The sequence below is a fragment of the Hippocampus guttulatus genome, chromosome 19, assembly GCF_054856545.1.
Source record: "Hippocampus guttulatus isolate MCC_2025c chromosome 19, RoL_Hgut_1.0, whole genome shotgun sequence".
Taxonomy (NCBI): domain Eukaryota; kingdom Metazoa; phylum Chordata; class Actinopteri; order Syngnathiformes; family Syngnathidae; genus Hippocampus; species Hippocampus guttulatus.
Window position 1 is genome coordinate 5,971,972 of NC_141279.1, and position 16,781 is coordinate 5,988,752.

General features: G+C 48.2%; 3 protein-coding genes across 8 annotated transcripts; 2 read left to right on the plus strand and 1 right to left on the minus strand.

The window, feature by feature from the left end:
• The first annotated feature begins 166 nt into the window (after window positions 1-166).
• On the plus strand, window positions 167-1,746 carry LOC147189811 (peroxiredoxin-like 2A). The gene is made up of 5 exons (XM_086138739.1): window positions 167-423; window positions 834-925; window positions 1,005-1,145; window positions 1,247-1,411; window positions 1,474-1,746. Exons 1-5 carry the CDS (start codon window positions 279-281, stop codon window positions 1,594-1,596), a joined length of 666 nt encoding a protein of 221 aa, XP_085994865.1. The 5' UTR covers window positions 167-278; the 3' UTR covers window positions 1,597-1,746.
• A 484-nt stretch (window positions 1,747-2,230) lies between these two features.
• Window positions 2,231-8,169, plus strand: LOC147189812 (PDZ domain-containing protein 7-like). 3 transcript variants are annotated; one of them, XM_086138329.1, is made up of 18 exons: window positions 2,231-2,311; window positions 2,378-2,423; window positions 2,988-3,069; window positions 3,186-3,391; window positions 3,520-3,910; window positions 4,179-4,355; window positions 4,427-4,574; window positions 5,088-5,148; window positions 5,490-5,667; window positions 5,751-5,962; window positions 6,046-6,207; window positions 6,284-6,399; window positions 6,484-6,575; window positions 6,696-6,787; window positions 6,862-6,933; window positions 7,089-7,436; window positions 7,730-7,830; window positions 7,910-8,169. In XM_086138329.1, the coding sequence occupies exons 4-18, from the start codon at window positions 3,220-3,222 to the stop codon at window positions 8,069-8,071; spliced, it is 2,484 nt and encodes an 827-aa protein (XP_085994455.1). In that variant the 5' UTR covers window positions 2,231-2,311; window positions 2,378-2,423; window positions 2,988-3,069; window positions 3,186-3,219; the 3' UTR covers window positions 8,072-8,169. The 3 variants fall into 3 exon arrangements, with proteins under 3 accessions (XP_085994455.1, XP_085994454.1, XP_085994456.1); XM_086138330.1 differs by having other exon boundaries at window positions 2,249-2,423; window positions 3,520-3,657; window positions 3,736-3,910; XM_086138328.1 differs by having other exon boundaries at window positions 2,247-2,423; window positions 2,992-3,069.
• Window positions 8,124-16,424, minus strand: LOC147189813 (leucine zipper putative tumor suppressor 2 homolog). 4 transcript variants are annotated; one of them, XM_086138336.1, is made up of 8 exons: window positions 16,276-16,421; window positions 14,331-14,386; window positions 12,749-12,818; window positions 11,267-11,701; window positions 10,610-11,182; window positions 10,303-10,425; window positions 10,088-10,234; window positions 8,124-9,897 (listed from the first exon to the last, which is right to left on the minus strand). In XM_086138336.1, the coding sequence occupies exons 4-8, from the start codon at window positions 11,672-11,674 to the stop codon at window positions 9,292-9,294; spliced, it is 1,857 nt and encodes a 618-aa protein (XP_085994462.1). In that variant the 5' UTR covers window positions 11,675-11,701; window positions 12,749-12,818; window positions 14,331-14,386; window positions 16,276-16,421; the 3' UTR covers window positions 8,124-9,291. The 4 variants fall into 4 exon arrangements, with proteins under 4 accessions (XP_085994462.1, XP_085994463.1, XP_085994460.1 ...); XM_086138337.1 differs by having other exon boundaries at window positions 16,272-16,413; XM_086138334.1 differs by lacking the exon at window positions 14,331-14,386 and having other exon boundaries at window positions 16,276-16,424.
• Between the last annotated feature and the right edge of the window lie 357 nt (window positions 16,425-16,781).

A 16,781-nucleotide genomic window follows, 5' to 3' on the forward strand; every position in this document is an offset into this window, starting at 1 on the left:
ATGCTCATTTTTTTGCACTAGTACTACAGTGGACGCTGGTGACTTATGAAACAGAAAAGGGGGGAGAACGGAGCTGCCTTTGCACAATGACCTCTTTATGACGTCAGAGCCCTGTCGCGGCTGGGTTCGATCAAAACAAAACTTGTGACGTGCGCGCACCCGAGGGCGTCGCGGTTACACGCACGCGGCGTCAGCAAAGACGCGGCGGACGAGTGTGGACGTCAGACGAGGTAAAGGAGCACAAGAGGAAGAAGTTGGGGAGTACGAGTTGCAGCGGAATGGCTCTCCTGATTCAAGCCGCAGCGGCCGCGGGTGGCCTGGTGGCCCGAGTTCTCAATTTGGTGACGGATATGTTCCTCACGGCACCGCTGAAGGCTAGCATCCAGCATCTCGAAGAAGCTGAGCTCACGACTTTGACTGCGGGTGAGCGTGTAAAAAAAAAAAAAGCACTGTTGCTGCTTGCTAACCCTTCATTCCCTTCTTTCACTTGTAATCCTTTATGTGACTCCTTCACCCACGTCCATCAGGTTGTACTTTTACTCCTACAATTTTACTTTCCTTACACTTACCCACCCTTGCCTTAGTTGATTCACCTACTTTCTTGACTTTGCCCTTTCACCCTCTTTCAAAAATGTCAACCCCGCGTCCTTCCCATGTGCACTTCCTCCACACATTTTCTATTTCACCACCTTGCCCTCCATTTACATCTCCTTTGAGATTCTATCGCCTCCCACCTTCACATGGTGCCTTCACTTTCCTTCGGTTGTGACCTCCTTTACTGTCATGTCTTCACTCCCCGCTCTAACTATTCTTTCTCTACCCTTCATTTTCAGAGAAGACTAAGTTCAAGGCCAAGTCTCTGTGGCAGCAAAGAGGTGCAGTCATTATGGCGGTGCGGAGGCCAGGGTGATTTCTGTGCAGAGAGGTAACATGTTGTGACGCCATTTACGGGCAGTTGGCATGATGGGAGCGTAACTAAATGAGCAGGTCACACCGTCATCCAGGAGGCTGCAGAGCTGTCCTCTCTGAAGCCCCAGCTGGACCAGCTCGGGGTACCCCTGTACGCCGTGGTCAAGGAGAACATCCGCAACGAGGTTCAGAACTTCCGGTCGTACTTCAACGGGGAGATCTTCTTGGATGAAAAGGTCTTTTTGAAAGAAACTCTGAAGTCCTTCCCTGTGGTTTGTCTTGTGTTCCCTCGTGAGGGGGAGGATGATTTCTCACACCGAGTTTCTGTTCACTGCAGAAGCGCTTCTTCGGGCCTCGCGAGCGACGATTGGGCGTCCTGGCGTTTCTTCGTGCGGGGGTGTGGATGAATGGCCTGAGGGCCTTCGGAAAGGGCTTCAAGGGAAATGTCTTGGGAGAGGGCTTTGTGCTGGGCGGTGTTTTTGTTCTCGGGCGTGAGCAGCAGGTAGAATTGACACAATTCAGTCCATGTGTAATTAAGACTACCCATGGTGCTTTTTTTTTCAGGGAATTCTGTTGGAACACCGAGAAATTGAGTTTGGCGATAAGGTCAACATTGAAGATGTGATCCAAGCGGTCGGGAGAATACCACAGGAACTTGTGCCCATGGAGAATAATGTCACAGAGTAACCTAAGCTGCATGCATAGTTGACTTGTGTAGTGAAAGCCTCCCAGTCTGTTCATGATGGTCTGTTATCAAACTCTACGGAGCAAACAGACTTGATGTTTTAAAGAATGGGCTTCCTTTTATTACCCAATAAAATATGTCATGGCACCCAAGAGCTTGCTGCTGTTCATATTGGACCATTCTCAGATCCTCCTCATCATTGCACTTGTCTGTTTGATCTGCCAATCTAATGACAACGGGGAGCAGAGAATTCAGCCGATCAGCTCTTCGACTTTGGACACTTCATTGTTTAGTTCTCTTTTGGAGGCTTTATATTATTTACAACGTATTTCACTGGGTGTCAATTATAGGCAGATTTTCGTGAGTCGTAGGTCCTAGTGGTCGTCTACTCGACTGTATACCGAAATAGGCTTTTAGCTTCATGAAAGTTTGATTGTATAAAAAATATATAAACTGAGCATCATTATAAAGCTCTTGTAGTTTTGGTAATTAACCTTGGATAGTTGTATTCAGTGGAATGAAGTGACTGCGTGTGTTTAGTTTACCGTACCGTCCAATCAGATTCCTTCCAGCTCGGTCTCGTCCAACCAATCAGCGTGCAGCAGGGGCAGGCCTTGTGTAGAATCCGGACAGGTTCGACAGACGAGCCTTTGCTCAAAATGGATCCCCACGGGCCGAACGACTTGAATTAGTCTGGATAATTTCAACTAAAACAAGGTACAACAAGAAAACTTTTGAGTGTAGCATAAATATTTGCATGATTGTTCATACGCTTTTCACAAGAACTGATGGAAAAGCTGGCTTGATGCTTTCGTTTGAATAATGCTGGGTAAGTTTTTATTTTAATGTTCATTTCTGTGTTAAAACTCAGTCTGAATATCGGCGAAGTGGTTCGAGCGGGTGTGAAGTTACGATAGACGCATTTGTGTGTGTAGTTTTTGGTACGTATTTCACAACATCGCTGAGGCTTGACGTTGTCGCTGTCCAGGGTTCTGGGGAAGCCCTGGTATGACGTCACGGGAGTTTTAAGTTAGTAGTATGTAACCATAGCAGCGCATCACGTGATCTCCTGACCTCCCAGATAGAAGATAATCCCACACTTTAGAGTACTGCAGTAAAACGCCAAAAGTACTCACAACCATGTGCTTAAATAAAATTACAGATGTGTTTAAAAAAAAGCTGGTAAAAAGTCCTTATTCAATACTTGAATTTAAGTAAAGTATCAAGAAAAAAATAACCACACTCAACTCTTGGTTGGAAAAAAAAGATGGCCATTTTTTTGCCTATAGTAAGAAGCAGTAAAGTACCAACAGTTATAAAAACTTGAGTAAAAATAAAAACCCATGTCTCCAAATACAGTAATAGTATTCCTACTTGATTTGGTATTTGCCAGGAAGCTGCGAGATGAATCATGGGAAAGAATAGTCGACCATGTGACTACAGGAAACCAAAACGTCAGCTGCTATGTCACAAACGTAAGTACTGACCTTCTGTAACCACCAATGTAGTCGTGTCGATGTTAGAACACTGTGCAACAAATATGGTCTTGATCCAGTATGGCGGCTTTTCTTCTGGCTCTGTGCCACTGCAGACACATCTGAACGGGGACCGCACCGGCAGGGTCCATGGCTCATTCGTCAGACCCCTCGTGCAGAGAGAAGGCCCCCGGCACACAGGGGAAGCCGCACTCGGCCGCACGCAACATTGTACGCAAGAAGGAGCAGCAGCGGCACCGCCGAGGAATCCGATCTTCCTCACCCATGGGCCGCGTCATCCTCATTAACTCGCCGGTGGACGGTAAGAGAGAAAATATCAAAAGTTTTCAAAGAGGGCAATGTTTAAAAAATGATGTATTCTATTCAATTGAAGACTAAATGGCCATTACAGTTTACATGTATGTGTCTTGTCACATTGTACTTTATCAGGCGGTGATGACAGCGAGGACCTTCACACCATCACGGTGGACAAAAGCAAGGACGGCAAACTGGGCTTCAGCGTGCGTGGCGGCTGCGAGCACGGTCTGAGCATCTTTGTCAGCAAGGTGGAGGACGCCAGCACGGCAGGTGGGATGCCACGACGTCGTCAGGTAACCTTGGCGCGGGAAGGAGTTTTGACCCAAAAGTGTGTCTTGTGGTGCACAGAAGAGGCCGGCCTGCTGGTGGGTGACAAGTTGGTGGAAGTGAACGGCGTCAGCCTGGAAAGCATCACCATGAGCAGCGCCGTCAAGGTCCTTACGGGCAACAACAGGCTGAGGATGGTGGTGAGGCGTGTGGGCAAAGTGCCCGGGATACGCTACTCTAAAGAGAAGACCACCTGGTGAGCAATGGCGAAAACTAGTTAGGGACAATTACTTCGCTACTGTATTTATGATTATAAAAAGTCTCCATATGATATATATTTTTAAATTTTAAATTAAACATTTCCACCATTAATCTTAATTGTTCAATTTGTATACCACAAATACCTGGCCTTTGAACAGGGGTGTGTAGACTTTTTAGATTCAGCGAACGTACAGAGTGTGCTTGTGCGGAAACAGCAAGAAGGCTTTTTGATGATGAAAATCGATCCTGTGGTGCTTTTCCAGGGTGGACCTGATACACAGGCGCATGGTGGTGGAGGAAAGCGGACGGACGCCATCAGATGCCAGCGCGTGTAGCGCCCTTCGCAGGATCGTCCACATGTACACCACCTCCGACGACTACTGTCTGGGTTTCAACATCCGTGGCGGGAAGGAGTTTGGTTTGGGGATTTATGTCTCCAAGTAGGTACCCTTCTCAAAACATTCTACAAACACATTCCTTCTTCACATACCGCTGACTCCTGATGTCTCAGGCTGGACCCCGGTGGCCTGGCAGAGCAGAACGGGATCAAGATGGGTGACCAGATCCTTGCCGCCAATGGTGTGAGCTTCGAGGACATTAGCCACAGCAACGCCGTGGAGGTGCTGAAGAGCCACACGCACGTTATGCTGACCATCAAGGTGAGGGTACAACTGAGGCGACGCTTTGTTCAGGTACGACTGCACAATCCAACAAAGTTGAAGAGGAGAGCTGTATGAAAAAAAATCTGCTTTCCTAAAGATGACAAAAAAACAGGCATGTTAATTGTTAAAGACTTATGTGTATTTTGTTCCTACAAAAAGATGTGTATTGATACCTCGAGGCGGGAGTTTAATTTGTTCCGTGATCAAGCCCGGAACTCAAAATCATCAACTGTAGCTGAGGCATAAATTAAAGCTACTGTGTGTGTGTTTGTGAGAGAGAGAGACAGCTGGCACACAGTCTTAATATTCCTCCTCACTTACCCAAGCTTAAGTTTCGCTGTGTTGAAGAAAATACCCGGGAGCGGTGTGCATTATTCAACAGACAGCGAGGATCGGGTGCAGACGAAAGTGCGACGTCTTGCTTCATGTGCTACTCCTGATCAAATATAGCCAAAATGCCATCAAAGTTTAATCTGAGTTCATTTCCATATCCCCCCCCCCCCACACCAGGAGGCTGGCCGCTATCCTGCCTACAAGGAGATGGTGGCAGAGTACAAATGGCTCAACAAGTGTATGTATGCCTCTGTTGTCCTCAAAGACTATTTCTATTTTATAATTGTACTTTTTTTTTAAAATGAAGGGTGGGTAGACATTTTTCATCTTAAATACAAACAAAAAAACGTGTCTTATATATCCAAATTGTGCACTGTACTGCAACGTAATTTGGGTTACGGCTGGACGATTCATTCAAGTTTAAAATGTCTTTTCTTGGTCCCAATTTAGTCCACCATGCTTGTGAAATATGAACACTGATTGGTTCGGGTTGACTTTTATCTTACAGTGTCACTCTATTGGCTCAAAAGCAGGCAAGACCGAGAATTGGATCCTCACTCGAGTTGATTTCTCTCACAGTGGCTAACAGGGGTCAAAAATCTTCTTCGCTGGGCTCAGAGTCCAATTCATCGGCGTCCTCACTGTCCTCAGAGACGCCGGTCAGTTCCCTGAGCGGCCTGTCCCAAGTCATGTTCCCGCCCAGTCTGCCATTTGTCTCCCACATGGTGGATGTGTGCATCTCCACCGAGGACCAGAGGTGGGGTGGAGGCGCCTTTTTTTTGGGCTTCATTTCTCTTCTCGTTCATGTCTCACAATGGCGCTTGTTTTTTAACGTGGTAGATTTGAGTTGGAGCGCAGCGAGGCCGCCATCCAGACAGACACGACACGAAGCCGAGGGGCCACCACACTGCTGCGGGACACCGCCATCCGTCAGGAGGAGGACAGACATGAGGGCGGTCTCAAAAAGGAGTCCCGCAAGACGGCGGTGCTGCTGGCCCTCAGCAGACCCAGCCGACCCATCAGCCGCTCGCAGAGCCAGGTCACTATAGCAGGTGTGTCTCGCACAAAAGACGGGAGGACAATTTTTTTTTGTGTGTGTGGACATTGACAAAAATGCGTGCATCTCCCCACATAGAGATCAGCCAAGAGAAGGTCAAGAAGCAGAAAGGAGGAAAAACCTCCGGGGAGAAGAGTGCACTGCAACGCTCCAAGACATTGGTCAACTTGCTGTTTGGGGGCGCACGCAAGAGGGACACCTCTAGGGGGCGCTCCAAGTCGTTGTCCACTGACAAAGAAGGTATTCCCCCCCACCTGAACTGACGCGCGGTGTTAAAAAAATTAGAGAAAACTTGGAAATCTCTGGCCTGATCCAGGTTTGAGTCCAAGACCTGTAGAGTTTCCAGAGGAGACGCTGCGAGCAGTGGAGGAGCTGGCCCAGCGTCTGTTGACTGAGGAGGAGACGGAAGCGGTCATGAAAGCGTGTCGGACGGTATGGAGCTGACAGCCTTTTTTTGATTTTCATCGCTAGCATGAAAAATAAGGAAGACAACGTCACTTGTGCCTCCACGCTCAGTATGTGGAAGAAAGGTGCGTGGAGACGTTAATACGTCACCTGCTGGCCGTGCTGGACAGGCCTGAAAAACTGCTGCTGCTCAGGGAGGTCAGGTCAGTCATCAGATGAACTAGATTGAAGTACTGTATACTATATAGCTCGTACAATACACTCTGAGGCCTAATTACTATTGTTGTATTGCACAGTAAACAGAGTTCATTGTTTCACTGCAGGATGCTGCTTCCTGCAGCCCACCTCCGTGAATTCAACAGCACTGTAGAAGCGGTGGAGGTGGAGGCGTACGACATCCTCAAGTACCGCTCAGGTGTGCTTAGGTGAAACATACGCACACAGGTAATGTGTTTTACCTAGTTTTTTTTTTTTTTGCCCTGCCATAAGTCCGAACGCCGCCTCTTCGCTCTCCCACATCTGGCCGGGCACCCAAACGCCACCTCATCACTCCCATTCCAGGTTAGTTCCTCAAGTCGGTTCCTGTACAAGAAACTATCAAGACTTTAAAAATGTCATACCCCAGTTTGATGTTTGGTGGAATTCGCACAGAACAGCCGCATACAAAAAAAGTCACCCTTGACAGAGTATCAATAGCTATGCTCTCCTTGTTTCAGATTTGCGAGGAGGATTTGAGCTGCACAGTGCAGCCATGGTGGAGAAGCAGAGCCACCTTGTGGACAAGCTGGAAAAACTCAGCCTGTCGGGGCCGCGAGCATGCAGGCAGAGGCGGCGCCGCCCCACCGCCGCCTTCACGCCATTGCTCGACATCCCTGTAGATGGATACCGCTTCACGGAAGAGCATCAACACAAACCCGCAGGTACCCCGGATCCTAACTGGCTACTCGCCGACAACCCTGTGCGCTTTGAGGACGTCTCGGGTTCGGCACGTCTGAACGGACGACATTCTCCGCCGGAGTATGAACTCCAAACGGTCAGCATCTCCAAGACCAAGCAGTCGCTAGGTGAGTGCTTGTCTTCAGTTATTTTTTTGTTTTAACAATTTGGTTAATTGCAAATTGATTTTTAGATCATATAATTTCAAATTAACTTGTCACTATTTATATCATCTTTTATTTTTGAAATCACATGTGGCCCTTGAGAACAAGTTTACCCAACCCTACTCAATGGGGATTAAGTCTGGAGATTGGCCAAATCCAAATGTTTTCAGTTTGTTGCTCATTTTTGCACCCAATTATCCATCGACGCTACACTATAGAACGATAGGAACTCACACTGGACCTCTTTGGTGTCACAGGCATCAGCATATCCGGCGGGATAGAATCCAAGGTCCAGCCGGTTGTGAAGGTGGAGAAGATTTTCCCGGGAGGAGCCGCCTCCACCTGCGACGTGCTCAAGGTAACGAGACACACGACGAGTGGTCCAAGCGTCCGACCTTCAAACACTCTCGCCCCCCCCACCCCATGTCTTCCTCCAGGCCGGATTCGAGGTGGTGAGCGTGGATGGCGCGTCGCTGCAAGGCGTCACGCACCAGCATGCTGTCGACCTCATCCGAAAAGCCTTCAGCGACAAGGCCAAAGACCCCATGCTGCTGGTGGTCAAAGTGCCCTGCAAGCCTCCAAACACATCATTAGCATAGCCTAGCGGTCAATGATGACCAAACACGTCCCAGTTCAGAAACAAAACCGCAATTGAACGATTCAATATGACCTTTAATAAAAACACAATGTACAGCAAGGTGAAAATTTACATTTGTACTTCTTAACGTGCTGTGGAAGCCCGACAAACATCCAAAATGAAACAGGCCTTGTGGAAACATTTCTTTGGTCTATTCACAGTGACGAGTGCACTCGGATTAATTTTGCTCAGAAGGTGACCTCATCATTTTTGTTGTTTTCTCTTGGGCCGACGAAAGGAAGTAAAATGGTCACACCTGCTCAAAAGGTTGAGCCATCTGAGAGAAGGTAGTAGTAGGATTTAATTTGAAGATAAATTAAAATGTGTATGTCAATTTGTTTGCATGATCAAACTTGTAAAATTGTATTATTTAAAATTGACAATAAACCATTTAATAAAAATAGTTTGTCCTCTATAAATTAAAAAAAACATGTAATGTACTAATTGTACTGTATAAACACATTTTAGTGTGGTTAAGCAATTATTTAATAAAATACAACTTTTGCATTTTACTTGTATTTTTATAATTTATACAACTGGATTGATACGTTTCAGAATTTTTTAAACATAAATTAATTTTTTTTTATAAATTGGGCAATTATTTACAGAAATATTTTTGTAGTTTTTATTACAATGAATTACTAATCCATTTATTTTTGGGCTCCCCCCACCCCCAATTAAAATTTTTAATAGTTAATCAATTTTATGGGGGCTTGACTGACCGTTGATAATTTTAAGTGCTCCGCTGGCCAAAGAAAAGACCGGAGTGGGTCTGCTCTGGGCCATAGTTGACCCACCCCTGTCGTGGAGGATATTCTCTCAATGTGGCGCTGATACATGCGCATGTTCACTCTTTGCTCAATTCAAGTACTGAAGCACTCGAGGCAACTTGACTACAGTAGTTTGATTCTAAAAAAACTGGCTTCTATAGTCCCAAGACCGTTTGGCGGATCTCAGATGCCTTCCACACAACTGGGAACATGATGGAATAAAGCTGACAAGAACGTCAACAACAAGAAAATAACAACACTCCCTGTAGTGATAATTGTATTGTCTTACTATCATCACCATTGACTCACTGTGGATAACTGACTTTTAGAGGGGAACTCTGAGCTTCCTAACTGTCTGGCATTAAACACAAGCTCCCACCTGTGAGGTTTAAAAAATAATAATAATAAAAACTCAAATTTCTGTGGCGGCGACCTCATCAAAGACGACTTCGTTGCCGCTGCCGTCATCGTCGTCGTGGTCTCGGCTCTCCAGCTCGTGGCTGAGGTCCCTCAAGAGGTGCTCAAGCTGCCGATTGCGTCGGTACATGCTCACATAGTTCTGCTGGAGCTGCTGCTGATAGCGCAGCACTTTGTCCTTCTCTTCCTGCCACGTCCGCCGCTCCTCCTCGAAACCGCCCGCCTGCCGCTCGGCCCGCTGCCTCTCCAGAGCCAACTCCCCCCGCATGCGCTCGGCCAGGCACCGGAGCACGTCCCGCTCTCCGTCTGGCTCCCGAAGGTGCGCCAACTCGCTCTCCAGCCGCGCCGCCTTCTCCCGCAGCAGCTCGGCCTCGCTCTTGCGCCGCTGCAGCTCATTCTCGCACACCTCCAGCTCAGCGGCGCGGGCGCGAGCGGTGGCGCCGGCCTCCTGCAGGAGGGCCTGGGTGTTGCTCAACTCACCGCGGGCGTCGCGCAGTTGCCCCCGCAGTGACGCACCCTCGCTCGCCCGCTGGGCCAGCTCCACCTGCGACTCTTTCAGCTGCTGCTTCAACAGCGAGATCTCGCCAGACTTCTGGCACACCTGACAGAAAAAGCAGAGCGGAAGACAAGACGGCTAAAATTGTTACTTGCCTCTGGGAAAGTATTCAGAGGGCTTCACTTTTTCTCTTTATGTTCCAGCCATATTCCACAATGGAACAAATTCATTTGTTCAGCTAACAAGCGTGAGTACAATGTGATATTGACTGTGTTTTTTTTTTTCCCGTGCTCACCTCCCACTTGGTCTCCTCCAGTCTCGGGCCCATCTGGATTTTATCGTGTTCGTAGGACGTGCAGCGCTCCTCCAGCTGCTCTCGCTCCTTGAGGAGCTGCGCAAAGTCCTCCTGCAGCTTCTTCTTCTCGTGCTGGAGCTGATGGACCTGCGAGAAAGAGAAGCTGAGACGCCGAATGCGTTTTCTGGTCGGCGTCTCCCCGAAAGGGTTCTCACCTGCATCTGAAGCACCTGCTGGGCTCGCTGTGCCTTCTGGGAGGCCACCTGCATCCTGGTGGCGCAGCTCTGCCGCAGCTCCTCCAGCTCCAGCTCAAAACGCTTCTGCTTCTCCTCGTAGACCTCAAACGCAAGCGGGCAGTTCATTCGGTATATCTGAGACTAGACTTTTGCGTTGAACGCACTCATCGCTAAGCGATCGGAGTCACGGTGCAGACATCAAATTTACAGTAATACCACACCTCTCGCCGGTGATGCAGCTCTTGTGCTGGATATGACAAGACAGCATGAGTCTGTTTTCCGTTACCTGACAGATGGCGGCCTCGTTGTCATCCAGATTGTGTCGGAGTAGCTGAAGCTCCGCCTCTCTCTCTCTCAGCTTGTCTTCCAGGTCCCTGACCACGCCCTCATAGCCATCCACCAGCCCCGGCGAGCGCCCGCCGGACCCGCAGTCCGACAGTGGCTGACCCCGGCCGCTGACGTACCCGGAGCCGGTGCTCTTGCTGGAGGACGAGCGGCCGCTGTCTGAGTTGGAGTGTCCATGGATGCCCGCGGAGGAGGTGCCTTTGATCGCCTCTGGGTGACCCCCTACGACCGCCGGCCCGTCTCCCCCCGCCAGACTGGAGAGCGAGTTGCGTCCCGAGTCGGACACCGAGCAGGAGTGGCTGCTGCTCCCGCCGCCGCCGTTCCGCCCTGCGCTGTACGAGCTGCGTCTCTCTGAGGCGGAGGGCGATAGGTTGCGGTGGGCGGTGCGCAGCGGGGTATTTTGGCTTTCCGGTATGTTGCCGCCGTGACGAGGGGACAGGTACTGCATGGCGCCACGGCTCTTGGGGATCACGGGTTTGAAAGCGGTGGGCCGCAGCACTGTTTTCTCCATGTTCTACATGTAAAACAAACACATCTTCCTCTATGAAAACGATTGTTAGATGTTGGAATTTGACAAATGCCTGCCAGTGAGACTCGCCTTTTCCAGTTTTCCTGACACGGGTATCAGTCTGGGCGGCGGCCCTCCAACATTCCCATTCAAGCCCTCTTTCATCTCGTCTTGGTATCTCGTCGGACTGCCGGGTGCCGCGCATTGGTCGTTCCAGTCATCCACATACTCGCACCTCTCCTGCCTTCGGCCGGACGTCCTAAGCGCCGGAGGACTGCGGTTGTGCTGGAAACACTCCTGAGGGGACTCCGAGCCAGGTAAGGAGGTTCCCCGTCGAGCCCGGCGGTCCCGGGAGCCGCGTGCCGTGAGGTCCAGAGCGGCGGTCGCCGGCACGTTGATTGGCGGCGAGGGGCCCGAGCGGTGTCTTCTGCGGGAGCGTGCGCCATGGCCAAGGTTGTGAGGTTCCATGGGGATGGGCGGAGCCTGAACCAGTGCCATGATGGACGCAAGGTGGCCTTGGGGTTTCTGAAAGTAAATGACATGCTTGAGTTATTAAAAATGGTTGTCAGCCTTATAATGCTCTATTTGATTTATTAAATATGGCTCCTGAGCATACAAAGGCATGTTTGAGTGAACAAACATGATTGCTTGCGATATCCGGGGTTATACAGCTAAGTCACCAAATATGGTTCTTTGCCAAATATTGCCACAATGAAGTTTCTCAAAACTTTGGGGCACACGAAACATCAAGTCTACCTACCAGACTACCGTTGTGGCTAAATGCTGCTCCACAAGTGCACACCATATGAAGTGCAAACCAGCATGACCTACAGTAGACTGGAACCGATGCGCCCCCCTTCCCGCCCACCGGCCCCCCCTTCTCAAGGCCCACACACAGGCAAACAGTCTCGGTCATTGATGAGGCCCATTCAAGCAGCACAAACGGGCCTTGAGAGGCTTTCGGGCTCGTGGGGCAGCACACATGCAAAAAGAGTCTCTTTTCTTTGGAGGCCGTGAGACGGCTTGGAGCACGCTGGCAGCAACAAAGGAGACCGTCTCCACACTTCACGGAAAAAAAAAAAAAAAAGAGCCTCCCAAGCAGTGTGGACTGACTGGCAGCCTATTTTGTGCACATCTATAGCGCAGGTGCCTGATGGCTCAGGTGAGAGGCCCTCATATAGATTCTCATAACAAGCGGCGCGGACGTGGGAGCAGAAAGCTAGGCCAGCATACTTGGAGGGTGAAGGGGGGGGTCGACGCTCCCACTGGACGCTGCTGCTAAAAGCGTCCTTTGGAGCGACTACTTTCAAAACAATCCACCGCGGCCCCAAGCAATCTGCTCGCGCCTTTAAAAACGAAGCTGTTCGTACTCTGCAAACACCTCGGCGCCACATCTGTGTCACCCATGAACTGCTGTGCTACTTTATTGATTTCTGCTTTTCTTTCCAAAAACTGCGAGTCCTCACCAGTAAAACAATTCAGCGACCTGATAGGAGATCAAATACATGCTTCAATTTGCTTTCCGTAGAACACAACCGGATCATTCACAGAAATGACTTCTCCCCCACTCACCTGTTAACGACGCTCTGAATTTGAAGGCCTCATAAAAGCATCCTTCCAACGCCGCGAGTGGGTCTTCCTTCTGTCAACCGGCGAGAGGAGAGAGAGAAGAAAACACATGTTCTTGTGTCAGTAGAAGCCGGGCAGTCGTATTCAAACATTCAAGTGGGAACGAGGGAAAAACTGAGTCACGGTGGCCGAGCTCACACGACTGAGGGGATTTTCCGAGTCAACCAATAGTGAGCGGGAATATAAAGACACCTTCACGCTCCACCATTGCCGAGTGTTTATGTGCAAACCAAAAGTAAACACGGCCTTCGCGAAACACTCCTACACTCAATGTTTGGTCAAGATGTGACCTTGTGGAGCCGAGTTATTAAAGTTTGGGGTTTTAGGGCGTCTCATCTATAGTTGCAGCCGCGCTAGGCCCACGTGTTATTGAAAACAAACATTTTACACAATGAAACGTCACCTATTTGTCTGGCATGAATAGTTCAGGCTTGAAGGTTCCTCGGAAAGTACCAAATGCACCCTAAAATGGCAGACTTCCTGGATGTTTGCACGCATGGCTTCTGGAGACTTTTTTGTGGGTCTGTCAGACGCGTCTACCCAATTTCGTGTCGCCAAATTAACCCAGCTTTGGGGTCTGAATTCTTGAAAAAGGCATGCATCCCGTTTCATGTCAAACGTCATCAATCCGGTTCCTCTGGTTGGTTTAGCATTCGGCTTTGTATCCCGACTCCTCGGGCCTGCGCCACAGACTGCATCCCTGAAAGCTGCGAGGCATTGACATATACATGTCACCATGGGAAGCCGAGGCGAGGCCGCTAACTGGTCATACGAACCTCCCATTATCACTTTGCTCTAGGCTGTTTGCGAACGTTACGCGATGCAACGGACAAGGCCGGCACCTGGAAGTGCGCCGTGTCAGGTTACGCTTAACGCTATATCAAACCGTCCAGAGAGTTCTTCTTTCTCCTGTATGTACCATGTATACTTCCACTCAGAACGTCTCCCTCCCTATCAATGGCGTGCACCGTCAGAGCGCGTTCATCGGCGCTTAAGTCTGCTCAAATCTGCTGGTGATTAATGACAGATGCCAGCGGGGAGGGGCTACATAACGATTTAATCTCCAAACAATCTCCTCTTGAGGTTATTGGGCTTACACACATATATTTAACAGTTTTGCCTATTTATTTATTTTGCACCCAAAATAAAACAAAAAAAATACCTAGAAGCAACATTTAACATGAACATCTTCTGAACAAGCACCCACCATAAAATATAATTACACAATAACAGAAAACGACTTGTCCATGCTTGACAGAGATAAAAACCCACATGAATGGACTGCACACACACACACACACACACACACACACACACACACACACACACACACACACACACACACACACACACACACACACACACCCTCCAGCATGCCGGTAGGCCAAACAGCCACACAAACACCCCCACCACCAACACCCTCAGGCGGCATAAGCCCTTATGTAACACGGTGACGCAGCCAGGCGGGTGCAGCGAACCTCCCGCCACTGCCAAAGCATCCCATCTGCACCCACAACATCCTCACCTCACGCCGCCGCAATGCTGCCGATTATGTGTGTTGACCAGTTGGTGGCCTCTCAACTGGAGAATAATCAGGCCAGAAAAAAAAGAGGCATGAAGAGAAATGTATTTAAAAATACCGCACAGGCAACCTCGGGGAGAGGTCGCCCCACTTGCAGGCCACTTTCATGCCCCGACAACATTTGAGAAAGAAGACACATACTGTACGTCCACATTTATGCAACTGGGAGACTACATTTTATCCTGGTTTGTCATTAGTGTTGTGTGTTTTATGGCTAGTCATCAAAATTTGAGGCCAGTCTCTGCTCACACACATTGATGAAACCTCACCATGTTCGTAAATAAGTGACCACCTGTTTAGTAGACGAGCCCCTGGAAATCTTTTGTCTACCAATTTTCGCGTTGCTAAGAAAGGCTGGCTTCAGGGGCTTTCCCCCAAAAGAAAAAAAAAGTCATGTCCACGAAAGTTAAATTTGGTCGCCATCAGAAAAAAAAACTATTACAAAATAAATTCCGCTTCAAATCAAAATACTAGATTTCTTCATTCTATCCAACGCTTGCCTTCGAGACGTTTTTGTTTCTTCCGCTTCATCTTATCGACGCCGGCTGCAGTTTTGGTCCGCTTGCAAGGAAAGTGGGCCAAAAGTCAAAAGGGAGGTGAGAGAATATGGAAATGTGGGGAGGTGCAAAAAAATCTGCACATTGGTGACCGCCATGCAGTGCACCTGAAAAAACTGGGAGGGAAACAAGAGAAAGATCACAGGAGGGTTTTTGCCAGAAGGCTGATTTAAAATTGTTCTCGTTTCAACAATTTTCTCATGGAACATTCATCTGGTCCAGGGTGAAACTGTCACATCCTAAAATCTTTCTGAACAGAACAGGCAATGTTTAATCAGTCCTAGGATAGATTAATTATGAAGGATATTTAACCATTATGTTACAGTGGTTCTCACTTTTTTTTTTTAATCCAGAGGTGAACGAGGACTCATTTTCGACTCATGATTGTCAACCAGTCAGTCTTGTCGCTCAGGGTGATAAGGATGAATTGAAATTTTTGGTTTGTTTCAAGTCAAGTCTGAGCAGGAAACAGTTGACTTTACTTACCATCAAACTCACTAAACCTGTATCGTGTACACAAACAAAGAAGGAGCATACAAACCCCTTTCTCTCACCGGTGTCACTACCATATTCTGTACGAAAGCGTGCTGCATATATACTGACAATCAGGCCCAATTTGAGCTTTTTGACTACAATCAATTAAAAATAGCAAAGGTCTTTCGAAACTCATCTTGAGTAATTATCCTGTGGTGTGGGTTAAGTGTGATTTTTCCCAAGACGTTCAATATTTAAGAAATCCCTCAGTGTGTGTGTGTGTGTGTGTGTGTGTGTGTGTGTGTCTGTGTGTGTGAGAGATGGTACAAAAAATAGATTACAATTGTGTGATTTTTGTGAAAACATACAGATTTGATTTCAAGGCAATATTGCCCATATGTTTAGTCTGTTAAGTAATTTGCAATGTAGTTAGCAAATTAGCTACAACTTAAGCCTTCTCCTCCTGCTATTTCCTGCACTCTGTATGCCAGGTGGCACTAGAGTGCCCCTCACAAGTCAAGCTTGGTACTGCAACAGATATCTTTTAAGTGTGTGTTGGTCATCTCCCGCACTGACACACAATAAGGCAAGGAATGCGGTTATTCGTTTTCGTGTGGGGTCTATCACGTTTAAATGCTAAAATATAGATACACGTGTACGTCCCTTGGGTCACATGAGCTCGTTCACACGGTAATATTGAACCCACACACACACACACACCTTGACGACGACGACGAAGAGAGAGTTAACGCGACTTGCTCACCGTCGGCTACATACGACGCGTTTCGTACTTTTTACAGTGCCAAAACACAAAAATATTAACACATTTTTGAGAGAGAAAAAAGTAGCTCACCTACCATTGACGACGGTAAAGTGTCCGGGAGAGCTACTTCGCTCCCAAAAATCCAAGTTCAGCTGTCGCGCTTCATTCGAATGGCGTCGCTATAGATAAAAAAAACCCCCACAGACACAAAACATTAAGGCCTCCCAAATTGTGACTTTTTCACATTTTCACGAATGGCACCACGCACAGAGTGGCGGTTACTGAGTTTGTTGATGGGTTCTTGGGCAAGCAGCAGTTAAGTTAGCAGGGAACTGAGCAACAAGGATCCGGTTGTACCTTTCAAAATTAAAAGTCACATCCGCATGTCACAACAATAAAACCTATTGTTGTTTTGCGCTCTACTCAGTCAGCTGAAGGTTTGCAATAAAGTTGCAGGAAAACGTTTTTGAGTTGCAGTACAGCACTTCAGACAGACAAAAGAGAATGTTTTAGTTTTATGTATCATTCTGTTTGCCAATTTGGTTGTTGTTTGATAAAGTGAAAGTGTTTTTATTTGCTTTGAGTGCCAAAGTTTGAATA